Source organism: Phyllopteryx taeniolatus, chromosome 4 (genome assembly GCF_024500385.1).
Source record: "Phyllopteryx taeniolatus isolate TA_2022b chromosome 4, UOR_Ptae_1.2, whole genome shotgun sequence".
NCBI lineage: Eukaryota > Metazoa > Chordata > Actinopteri > Syngnathiformes > Syngnathidae > Phyllopteryx > Phyllopteryx taeniolatus.
The window spans coordinates 1329035-1342141 of NC_084505.1; the positions used below are offsets into that span (position 1 = coordinate 1329035).

At 45.4% G+C, this 13107-nt stretch overlaps 1 protein-coding gene across 6 annotated transcripts in view; it reads left to right on the top strand.

The window, feature by feature from the left end:
- LOC133477376 (palmitoyltransferase ZDHHC5-A-like) overlaps positions 1–13107 on the top strand; it is a 156351-nt gene that overhangs the window by 19982 nt on the left and 123262 nt on the right. For all 6 annotated transcript variants that reach the window (XR_009788322.1, XR_009788323.1, XR_009788324.1 and 3 more), the window contains exon 2: positions 2878–2999. Coding sequence is in view for 2 of the 6 variants with exons in the window: in XM_061772025.1 (XP_061628009.1) it covers positions 2878–2999 (122 nt within the window). In the remaining 4 variants the exon portion in view is untranslated. The remainder of the gene's footprint in view (positions 1–2877; positions 3000–13107) is intronic.

Sequence of the window (13107 nt, forward strand, 5' to 3'; positions counted from 1 at the left end):
GATTAAGAGCATTTGCAAGTTAGACTACATCAAAACCTGAAAAATGGCATTGCTTGTATTTCTTGAGCTACTGTTGCATGCAGTGTTTTCGTACTTGACCAGGCTGAGTCCAAAATATTTGCAGCCATTTTATTTTCCAGGATTATTTTATAGTCCTGTTATGCCCTTAAGATTTATTTTTTTTCCATTTTGCAACAAAACCTATAAAAAGAGGTAAAAAAAAAAAGTTCATTTATTTGGACAAAAAATAATAAGGGTTATGCCTACAAACGGACAATTCTTGTCTCATTCATAAGGGCGCACGGTCGTCTGCATTTTTCGTTGTAGAATTACACATTTTAATTACACCAATGCAAACAACACAATAACATTTCATTCAATCTTATCTAATTTAACCAAACGTGGTGTAAAATATACATCAAATAGTCATCTATTTTTTTTTTGTCAAAAAATAATTCAGAATGAATAATCAGAATTTTAAGAATGTTTGGTGTTTTATCCTTTAGTTATTGAAAGTTGATGACTCACAAGGTCAAGTTTATTTGTCTAGCCCTTAATCACAAAAGGACTCACAAGTCACTGTTGTTGAGTATAGTTTTAAGAAGTGAGAAAATGTCCACACTTATAATGACACAAGCAAAGATTAAGATACTCGACTGCATTTCAGTAGTTTCAGATTCTTCATTCATCTTTTCCGCTACCCCTCTGTGAACTCTTTGTCCCAGCTATCAATTTCCCAGTTTTGTGCGATTTTGGCTGTGAATGTTAAATTATTCTTCACATGGGCTTCCCACTTGTGGGAGATTCCAACAGGGTTGGGTGCATAGAGAGCTGAGTGGCGGCCGAAGGCAGGGACCTTGGCGGTCCGATCCCCGGCTACAGAAACAGGCTCTAAGGATGTGGAATGTTTCCTCTCTGGCAGGGAAGGAGCCCGAGCTGGTGTTTAAGGTTGAGATGTTCAGACAAGATGTAGTCGGGCTCACCTCCACACACAGTTTGGGCTTGGGTACCAGTCCTCTTGAGAGGGGTTGGACTCTTTTCCACTCTGGAGTTGCCCAAGGTGAGAGGTGCTGAGCAGGTGTGGGCGTACTTATTGTCCCAGACTCGGTACCTGTACGTTGGGGTGTACCCCGGTGGACGAGAGGGTGGCCTTCTTCTATCTTTGGGTGGGGGGATGGGTCCTGATTGTTGTTTGTGCCTTTACTCCAAATAGCAGTTCAGAGTTAACCACCATTTTTTGAGTCCTTGGAAGGGGTGCTGGAGACCGCTCCCGCTGGGGACTCCTCGTTCTGCTGGGGGACTTTAACACTCACGTGGGCAATGACAGTGAGACCTGGAGGGCTGTAATTGGTAGGAATGCTTGGAGGATTGGCAGACCGGGGTGGTGGTCCTCCTTTTTAAGAAGGGGGACCGGAGGGTGGGTGCCCAATATAGGGGATCACACTCCTCAGTCTCCCTGGTAAGGTCGAATCATGGGTTCTGTAGAGGAGAGTCCGTCAGGAATTCAAATTCGAAATTCAGGAGGATGAATGTGGTTTTCTTCTTGACCGTGGAACAGTGGACCAGCTCAACATCCTCAGCTGGGTCGTCGAGGGGGGATGGGAGTTCACCCAAACAGTCACACGTGTTTTGTAGACTTGGAGAAGGTGTTCGACTGTGTCCCTGGGGAGTCCTGAGAGGGGTGCTCCAGGAGTATGGGGTACTGGACTACCTGATACGGGCGATCAGCTGGCAAGCGGCCACGGTCCGCATTGCCGGCAGAAGTCGTTTCCAGTGGGAGTTGGAATCCCCCAAGACTGCCCTTTGTCACCAATTCTGGACATTACCTTTCTGGACAGAATTTTTAGGTGCAGCCGTAGTGTTGAGGGGGTTCGGTTTGATGACGTCAGTATCATGTCGCTGCTTTTTGAAGATGATGTGGTTCTAATGGGTTCATCAAGCCGTGATCTCCACCGCTTGCTGTAACGGTTCGCAGGCGAGTGTGATGCTGCAGGGATGAAAGCACCTCCAAATCTGAGGCCATGGTCCTCAGTCAGAAAAGTGTGGAGTGCTCGCTCCGTGTCAGGGAGGAGATGCTGCCCCAAGTGGAGGAGTTCAAGTATCTTGGAGTCTTGTTCACCAGTGTCAGAAGTATGGACCTGGAGATCGACAGAGTCAGCATCTGCAGTGATGCAGACTCTGTCAGTCTGTCAAGGTGAAGAAGGAACTTTGTCGAAAGAAACCTCGATTTATTGGTCGAGCTACATTCCTATCATCACCTATGGTGACCGAAAGAACAAGATCTTAGATACAAGCGGCTGAAATGAATTACCTCCGCAGGGTGTCCAGGCTCTACCTTAGAGATGGGGTGAGAAGCTCGGCCATCCAGGAGGGGCTCAGTCGAGCCGCTGCTCCTCCACATCGAGAGAAGCCAGGTGAGGTGGCTCGGGTATCTGGATAGGATGCCTCCCTGGTGAGGTGTTCCGGGCATGTCCCACCGGGAGGAGGCCCTGTGGACGACCCAGGACACGCTGGAAAGACTACGTCTCTCGGCTGACCTGGCAGCACCTAGGGATCCCCCGAAAGTGTTGGACCAAGTGGCTGGGGAGAGGGATGTCTGGGCTTCCCTGCTTAAGCTGCCGCCCCCGCGACCTGACCTCGGATAAGCGGAGGAAAATGGATGGATGGATGTTTAATTATTATAGCAGCATTGAATATGATACTGAATACCATTCAAATTCTTGTGCACCAGCGTTTGGGGATTCGTGATCTAAGCATGAAATAACAAGTGCATTGTCCCAGTCAAAGTTTAGTGTTTTCTGTAAATAATGCAGTTTTCTCAGTGAAATATTGCCACTGTTTAAATTGTGTTTTCCTTTCTGTTTATGTGTTCTGCAGTTGTCCGTGGCTTTCAGAGCGTTTCTCAGTAGCTGTTCCCATTTATAATGGCATCATCTTCCTGTTTGTTTTGGCCAACTTCTGTATGGCTACGTTTATGGACCCAGGCATCTTTCCAAGAGGTAGGTGGATGGATAGGCATTTACCTTTCGTGATTTGGACTAGCGTGTAAAGGTTTACAAGTGAATTTATTTGAAACAGGTGCAAACTGTTACCTCTATGCTGTGGAAGACCCTTTAATGCAGGGGTGTCAAACTCATTTAAGTTAAGGGGCCATATTCATCGTAATTTGATTTCAAGTGTGCTGAACCAGTATATTAGTGGCCTAATAAACTATAAATAACGACAATTCAAAATCTTTCCATTTTTTTCAGCAATATTATGAATTAGTGTTTTTATTTACACATGTGCAACTGACAGATCACAGTGGCTCTATATACTGTCTTTACCCTACATAAAACAACTTGTTGGCTCTACAATCATTTTAAAATTTACATGCATTTTAGATTCTGCAGTTTGAAGGCCTGCTGTTGTCCAAAAAACTTTAACAAAGTACCTTGAGGGAAAAAAAAAGACATGCTATATTTGGTTAGCTTACTTTAATACTGTATGTTTATGCAAGTGAACAATTGTGTGTGCCTATTAAAACACTAAGATCTGGATGGAATAATTAATTAACAGCCATTTGCAGTGACAAGTTTTTTTTCAATGTAACATTTAGCCAATAGTGTACCAGAAAACTGAAGGAAATACATATTATCCCTCTATTCCAAACAGATTATTACAATTTTGGACAGAGCAACGACGGCAAAATTGCTTTAAATTTTAGCATTTGACATCAAATGCATTATTCTATTAATAGGAGAAATTATCATTGGCAGAACAGGACTAACTTCTTGCAACATGGCTAATAATGGCAAATGCAGTACCTGTCTGTGTAAACAAAAAGTTCGAACAGATGTATGTTGTTTTGTCTCAACTTGTTAGCAGGTGTGGTGAATTTCCGGGTCAGTAAAACGTCCTCATCCCCCGCTGAGAAAGCGTTTCCGTCGGGTAGGAGCAAAGAATACTTTGAGACCCAGGCATTTGGGCTAAATCAGGTTTCATGAAAAAGCCTTTGTGTCGTCATAGCTGTTTTCAAAGTCAGATTCACTAAGAGCCCACCTGAAATTCTTGGTCACAAGCTTATAAAGTCTCGCATCTGTGGGCGTACTCTTAAGTACAACCCCTAAGCCTGATTGGATCATTGAGTGGGTTTGAATAGTAAAACTGCTCCCTCTTACCTATAGTTGGTGTCACTTTTGTCCACAAGGTGGCTCTATGTCCACAAATCAGCTGTACGCCCTACAAATTTATTTGCTGCCTGATAGTCTGATAGTCTGCCTGATATCCTGGAGTTTAAGAATGCAGCCTTTTGGGAGGCACAAGCCAGTGCAAACTGTAGGCCGGTTCAAAGCCGGATAAATGCATAGGGTTGCATCAGGAAGGGCATCTGCCTTAAAACCTTGCCAAACAAATATGAGCGTTCATCTAAAGAATTCCATTTTGTATCGGTCGTGGCCCGAGTTAACAATGTCCGCCCCCGGCACCGTTAACCTGCCTGGCGATTGTGGGTCGAAGACGAAGAAGAGGTGGAAAGTGGGTTCTTTGGCAGAAAGAGAAGAGGAAAGCACAGAGCCTAGAATTGAATGTGGGGACTTTGAATGTTGGGACTATGACAGTAAAATCTCGGGAGTTGGTTGACATGATTGTAGCGTATATATGTCAAATAAGAATTTAATTAATATAGGAGAAAGTAATAAGCCGGGAGCGACGTTTGCGTTACTTCCGGTTTATCTTCATTTTAAATTTAATTGTTAAAATTAAACTAATTTCTCGGAAAAGGGCACCACGGCACTTTTTACAAGTTTAACTTTAGGCGAAATGACGACAAACCTTTTTAATCAGTCTCATAATCTGGAGGTTGCTACACTCTATGACATTTTTAGTCCTTGGTTACAGAGGTTTACTTAAACTCAGAACACACACACAATATGACCAAGAGTTGAATTTTATGGTATATTTAATGAAACACACAACTACAAACTACAAAAAGAAAATAACACTAAGGGTGAAAGAAAATGAGGCGTATGAAAATGGAAAAGAGGACATCGTGTGTGGTCGCTGGGCTAAAATAAATGAGCGGGTGAGCGTTCAATGCGTTGAGTCAGAGCGAGAAAAGGCAAGGTTGTGATTTCGTTTGAAGCTAGTAATTTCCCCACAATTATTAAGCACTGATGTTGTACATCGTAGTAAGGATTGCAGTGTCGACTCACGAACGCAGATCAGCTGGTTTTTGGGGGTGATCTTCCTCCGGACTTCAGGTGGAAATGAAGCAGGTTTGGTTGAAGTAAAACCAGATGCACAAAAATAAAAAGAAGTAGAAAAGGAAAGTTGTTGTCCCGTTTGGGATGGGCTCATAACTTTCCTGCTGGTTGACCTGGTGGCGAGCCGAGCTCTGGCCCTCACAGGCGTGTGGGACCTGTACGGGATGCCGGCAATTGCTCGCTGAGGCCCCGCCAAGCGATCATGGCTAGGGAAAGCGATCGGAGCCGCATGGCCGAGTTCTTTGATTGAAAATGCCGTCGGCTTGGTTGCGGCGGGCGTACGCGTACGTGGTGGCTCCAGGAGGCGCCCGAGGACAAAAGGAACAAAAGAAGGGGTAGGGGGTTGGCCGGAGGCTACCCAGCTGGCGAGAAAAACAAGACTAGACTCAACTCACAGAGGAATGTGTGAATTCAAGAGTTAAATACCCCAGAGGCGGAGCGTAGGAAAAGGGATTGCCGACTTGGAGAAGACTACGCCCATCAGCCTGAATCTTGTCTACAAATTTGAGTAAATGTGTTTTAAAATAATATTAATCTAAAACACTCCCCACTTTGTACTCTCACGCATAGAATAATTGTTTAAACTTTGGTTGTGGCAGATGGGTTGTATTGTTCAACACAACATTTTGTATTTAGTACTGTTTGATTTCGAATCATGAACAGCTTTCAAAATCTTGCAGAGGACCTTTCGAACTGAGAATAGTGACACAGACACCAAGGCATACATTTGGAATATTTCTACAGAGTTTGCAAGATATCAAAACGGACATTTTAGCTTCTGTTAAACAAAGGCACGTCCACAAGTTCTGGCGCTTGCAGTTCCTCTCAACGCCAGTGGGTGGCGCCTCATGCGCATGGGTGAATATTAACCACATAGTCTGCTTGAAGGGAGTGTCCCCCCAATCTTTTGGAGTCTTTTGAAGACAGGAATCAAGATTTGATGGGAAGTTGCTAATTAGGTTAAGATCCACTTGACGTACACCAGGCACTGTCCTTGTCGCCGTCTCACAGCAGGGCAGCGTGGAGGAGTGGGGTTCAGGTGGTTGCGAGTTTCTGTGGTGCCTAATTCGCGGAGCGCATGTCCGCTACATGATGATTAGAAGAAAGGTTGATATAGTGTGTGTCCAGGAGAGCAGGTGGAAAGGCAGTAAGGCTAGAAGTTTAGGGACAAGGTTAAAATTATTTTACGATGGTGTAGATGAGAAGAGAAATGGAGTAGGGGTTATTTTAAAGGAAGAGTTAGTTAGCTAAGAATGTCTTGGAGGTGAAAAGAGTACCAGGTCGAGTGATGAGGTTGAAACTTGAAATTGAGGGTGTTATGTATAATGTGATTAGCGGCTATGCCCCACAGGTAGGATGTGACCGAGAGAGAAATTCTGAAAGGAGCTAGATGAAGTAGTTCTGAGCGTCTGAGAGGTTAGCTAAGAAGAAGTGGGACACTGAGAGGACCGAGGAGGCGAGAGAGGAATAAATTGATATGCGACGTAGGGCAAAGGTAGAGGTGGCAAAGGCCAAACAAGAGGGATATGATGACATGTATGCCAGGTTAGACACTAAAGAAGGAGAAAAATATCTCTACAGGTTGGCCAGACAGAGGGATAGAGATGGGAAGGATGTGCAGCAGGTTAGGGTAATTAAGGAGAGAGATGGAAAACTGTTGACTGGTGCCAGTAGTGTGCTGGACAGATGGAAAGAATACTTTGAGGAGTTGATGAATGAGGAAAATGAGAGAGAAGGAAGAGTAGAAGAGGCAAGTGTGGTGAGAGGTGGCTGTGGAGTTTTTGACCAGCTTGTTTAACAGAATTCTAGCGGGTGAGAAGATGCCTGCGGAATGGAGGAAAAGTGTGATGGTGCCCAATTTTAAGAACAAGGGTGATGTGCAGAGCTGTGGGAACTGTAGAGTAATAAAGTTGATGAGCCACACAATGAAGTTATGGGAAAGAGTAGTGGAGGCTAGAATCAGGACAGAAGTGAGTATTTGTGAGCAATAGTATGGTTTCATGCCTAGAAAGAGTACCACAGATTATTTTGCCTTGAGGATGTTGATGGAAAAGTACAGCGAAGGTCAGAAGGAGCTACATTGTGTCTTTGTAGTTCTAGAGAAAGCCTATGACAGAGTACCCAGAGAGGAACTGTGCTACTGCATGCGGAAGTCTGGAGTGGCAGAGAATTATGTTAGAATAATACAGGACATGTATGAGGGCAGCAGAACAGTGGTGAGGTGTGCTGAAGGTGTGACAGAGGAGTTTAAGGTGGAGGTGGGAGTGCATCAGGGATCAACCCTGAGCCCCTTCCTGTTTGGAGTGGTGATGGATTGCCTGACAGATGAGGTTAGACTGGAATCCCCGTGGACCATGATGTTTGCAGATGACACTGATGACACTTAATTCTCTTTGCCTGTGATCAAATGCCATTGACATTCCAAGACACGAATGTTAAGTGTGACATATAATGGGTGCGTGTATCATAATTTTAAATATATTTAGTACTATGCATTCTTTGTTGTTGTTTTTCTGACAGTTTTTGGGAGATTGTTTTGGTATTGTGTTGACGAATGTTATTTAGAGAGGGTGATATATATTTATTTAAGTACTGCAAAGCCAGAAGGGTAACGAAAAAACACTGAACATATGAAACAAACAGTGACAAGGGGATAATATGGTGTGTGGTGGTGGTTTGTGGTGCGCAAGAAGAGTTTTGAGCGACTTGTGTGTTTAGTGTGTGTGGAAACAAGTAGAGCAGGAAAGCAGAGAGATGGGAGTGAGGGTTCATGCTGGTGGCATGCGTGTTTCCGTTTTTATGTAAGCAAAAGTGGAAAGAATTAAACAAAATACAATACACTTGACAATTCATAACGACAACAGATCAAAAGAAGTACTTATCTAGAAGAGCCAGGGCGTGACGGCATCACGAAACAGTTGGCCGTCGACATATAGCTTGTCGACAACTAACCACGCTTGTTTGCCTTTGTCGCGGTAATCCTTCATCGTTGATTTCGTCGGGGAACTGGTCGTTGATTCCAAACGAAGTCCCTTTGAGCTCCCGACCTTTTGATTTAACAAACACTGAAAGTGTTCAAACTTTGCAATGATGGGACGTGGTTGGTCCCAATCGGTGGACACGGTGAAAAGTAATCTTTTCGACTGTATCTTGAGCGCGGACATCATTAACTTTTTAATCTGCTCCTCGGGGTCTTCCGGAGCATTTTCTGGAATGCCGGAGAAAATGAGATTGTCGCGCATGCTTCTTGTTTGAATGTCCAATGTAGTTTCTTTCATGAGTTTTTATTCCATTCTAAGAGTTTGTAGATCTGCTGACGTTAACATCAGGTTTGATCGAAGCGCAGTATAATCTAAACTTTAACTCATTTGTTGCGTGAATTCCAAGCTCTTTCTGAGTTCGCCGATCTCCTGGCGAAGCAAATCAAGTGAAATTGACAATTTCTTGTCGATTGGAAGGAGGACACTCGTCTGTATCTCTGTCAAATCAAGTAAATCCTCAGTTGAAGTGGAAGAATCAGCTTTTTTTCTCTTCAGCGGCAGCTCAACACGGTGGCTCGGATCCTCCAAGACAGACGAGCGGCATTGACGTAGCTGCGCGGATGGCAAGTAGCTCTCTCCAAGTTACCGCTGCTAGCAGAGCTGGCGAAGGAAAAGAGAAAAGAACGAAGCGACTATCCGCCGTTGAAAAAGCTGTTTTTTTCAAGGCTGCAAGGGGCGCTGCCATGGTTTTCATCTTTGGAAATCACGCAATCTCTCGCATTGTCACAGCATGCTCCCACTCCTGCGCCTGCTCCCACTCCCTCTGCCTACTCACTTCCTGGGACTGTTCCTTGCCTTCCTGGGACTGTTCCTTCCTCCTGGGACTGTTCAACAGCTATAATACAACCCAAACTCAACCACATTATAACACAATGGAAACTGAAAACACTAATATACAAAGTCGGGTATCCAACTCAAAAGCCCATGTGGCTTCCCAAATATTCATCTATCACATGACATATTGTATAGTTTCTAAGAATCAATTAACTACACACTGTAGACTTACAATTATCTTTATCCCACTGCTATTCCTATTCTTTGAGCACAAGGTCATCTTCTAACTTAAAAGCTGCCTTAATTTTCTCATTGTTCCTCCTGAAATTCAGTACGTATTTTGACCTGAGTTCGGACATGACTGCGTCATCTGTGATGTAATAGACCATCCATCTATTTTCTACCGCTTATCCGGGTCGGGTCGCGGGGGCAGTAGCTTTAGCAGGGACGCCCAGACTTCCCTCTCCCTAGCCACTTCATCCAGCTCTTCCGGGGGGATCCCGAGGCGTTCCCAGGCCAGCCGAAGGATGTAGTTTTTCCAGTGTGTCCTGGGTCGTCCCCGGGTTTCCTCCCGGTGGGATGTGCCCGGAACACCTCACCAGGGAGGCGTCCGGGAGGCATCCCAATCAGATGCCCCAGCCACCTCATCTGGCTCCTCTCGATGTGGAGGAGCAGCGGCTCTACTCTGAGATCCTCCCGGATGACCGAGCTTCTCACCCTATCTCTAAGGGAGAGCCCGGACACCCTGCGAAGGAAACTCATTTCGGCCGCTTGTATCCGGGATCTTGTTCTTTCGTCCCACAGCTCGTGACCATCGGTGAGGGTAGGAACGTAAATCGACCGGTAAATTGAGAGCTTCGCCTTTTGGCTTAGCTCCTTCTTTACCACAACAGACCGATACAAAGTCTGCATCACTGCAGACGCCGCACCCATCCGCCTGTCAATCTCCCATTCCATTCTTCCCTCACTCGTGAACAAGACCTCAAGATACTTGAACTCCTCCACTTGGGGCAAGGTCTCATCCCCGACCTGGAGAGGGCACGCCACCCTTTTCTGACTGAGGACCATGGGCTCAGATTTAGAGGTGCTGATTCTCATCCCAGCCACTTCACACTGCTCCAGTGAGAGTTTGAGCTCACGGCTTGATGAAGCCAACAGAACCACATCATCTGAAAAAAGCAGAGATGCAATACTGAGGCCACCAAACCGGACCCCTCTACACCTCGGCTGCGCCTTGAAATTCTGTCCATAAAAGTTATGAACAGAATCGGTAACAAAGGGCAGCCGTGCCGGAGTCCAACCCTCACCGGGAACGAGTCCGACTTACTGCCGGATATGCGGACCAAACTCTTACTCCGGTTGTACAGGGACCGAACAGCCCGCATCAGGGGGTTCGGTACCCCATACCCCCGAAGCACCCACCACAGGCCTCCCCGAGGGACACGGTCGAACACCTTCTCCAAGTCCACAAAACACATGTAGACTGGTTGGGCGAACTCCCATGCACCCTCGAGGACCCTGCCGAGGGTGTAGAGCTGGTCCACTGTTCCACGGCCAGGACGAAAACCACAATGCTCTTCCTGGATCTGAGATTCGACTTCTCGACGGACCTTCCTCTCCAGCACCCCTGAATAGACCTTCCCAGGGAGGCTGAGGAGTGTGATCCCCCTGTAGTTGGAGCAAACCCTTCGGTCCCCCTTCTTAAAAAGGGGGACCACCACCACAGTCTGCCAATCCAGAGGCACTGTCCCCCGATGTCCACCCGATGTTGCAGAGGCGTGTCAACCGGGACAGCCCCACAACATCCAGAGCCTTTAGCAACTCCGGGCGAATCTCATCCACCCCTGGGGCCTTGCCACCGAGGAGCTTTTTAACCACCTCGCTGAAATCAACTGAGGAGGTCTTCGAAGTATTGTCCCCACCGACTCATAGCGTCTCGAGTCGAGGTCAGCAGCGCCCCATCCCCACTATACACACTGTTGATGGTGCACTGCTTCCCCCTCCTGAGATGGTGGACCAGAATTTCCTCAAAGCCATCTGGAGGTCTTTCTCCATGGCCTCACCAAACTCCTCCCATCCCCGAGTTTTTGCTTCAGCGACAACTAAAGCTGCATTCCGCTTGGCCAGCAGGTGGACCTTGGCTACAGAAATTGGCTATAGGGACGTGGAATGTCACCTCTCTGACAGGGAAGGAGCCCGAGCTGGTGTGTGAGGTCGTGAAGTTCCGACTAGATATAGTCGGACTCGCCTCCACGTTGTCCATAACGAACACCATGTTCAAGCATAAAGGTGTCTACATGTGCACTTGGCACCAGGACACCCTTGGTCGCAGTTCGATGATCGACTTTGTGGTCGTGTATCGGACTTGCGGCCGCATGTCTTGGACACTCGGGTGAAGAGAGGGGCGGAGCTGTCAACTGATCACCACCTGGTGGTGAGTTAGCTCCGATGGTGGGGGAAGATGCCAGTCCGACGTGGCAGGCCCAAATGTATTGTGAGGGTCTGCTGGGAACGTCTGGCAGAATCCCCTGTCAGAAGGAGTTTCAACTCCCACCTCTGACAGAACTTTGTGTTATCAATCATTTCTAAATTTATCACAAAGCTGAGTCCATCGCAAAGTCCTATATTAACTTTCTAAATTCATCATTGCCTCACTGATTGAGGAATATCTGCAACATTTTCACAATCAACATTGTCCCAGATTATCACACTACTCGCTTGAAGTCTCAGCGCCCTTTGCACAATGGTCATTGCACCGGATTGCTATATTAGTCATTCAAACTGCTCCAAGTGCTAGCGGACTCTGCATCTTTTTGCACAATTGTCCCCAAAAAAATTTGTACCGGCATTACCAGATAACTAGCAACCCTTTATTGCTCAGTGACTGTTTTTGTCAATGTCTTTATGACTCAAAAGTGTTCTCTGTCAATTGACTGTCTGTTGTCGTACTAGAGCGGCTCCAATGACCAGAGACAAATTCCTTGTGTGTTTTTTGGACATACTTGGCAAATAAAGATAATTCTGATTCTGATCATGCGAGCTGAATATTAAACCTTCGTCCGTTCTAACTTCAAGCCCTTTGGCCTTTCGTTAAAGTAATTCTGTAACACTCAACTTTTGCCTTACACATTCCCCCATTTCAGACCTTCAATAATTGCTCCACACCAAACAAATTCTCCATTGACACACTTTTAACCACATCCGTTCCAACGGTTGAAAATATACAGTGGGTACGGAAAGTATTCAGACCCCTTTAAAATTTATTTATTGCAGCCATTTGCTAAAATCATTTAAGTAAATTTTTTTGATTAATGTACACACAGCACCCCCTATTGACAGAAAAAACTGAATTGTTGACATTTTTGCAGATTTATTAAAAAAGAAAAACTGAAATATCACACAGCCATAGCCAAGTATTCAGACCCTTTGCTGTGACACTCCTATATTTAACTCGGGTGCTTTCTTCTGATCATCCTTGAGATGGTTCTACAGCTTCATTGGAGTCCAGCTGTGTTTAACAATACTGATTGGACTAGATTAGGAAAGCCACACACACTCATTTGGGCTAAATCAGGTTTATTTGTAGTATTAAATTAGTGTAGTAAATTTATTTATTTCCATTCTCATAGAATGGAGGGACGTGTCAGTATGGTATGTCAAGTTATTTTGCTGGTTAGCTGATAATACTTCCAGTGCCGCTAGTTTGAAGTAGGAGAAATAGGGGAACATCTGCTGATTAACAGCAAATTTCTGGTTAATTAGGAAGGTAAAAGGAAAATACGTGAGATGAGAAGAGCGTAATTATGTCACAACACAGAATAAACTAACTTCAAATTCTGAAATGGCCAATAAAAACAGGAAAATATTGTACTTAATATTTTCCTGGAGGATGCATTTGGGATTAGCCTTTGAAATTGGTAATAGTGAAAAATTAAGTGAAACAGACAATGATTTTAGTCAATTCTTTTCCACAATGAGAGTGCTTAAAGGGGAGGATGCTATTCATGTGGCACAGCTTGAAGCAGGCATCAGGTGCAGGTGGAGATGGG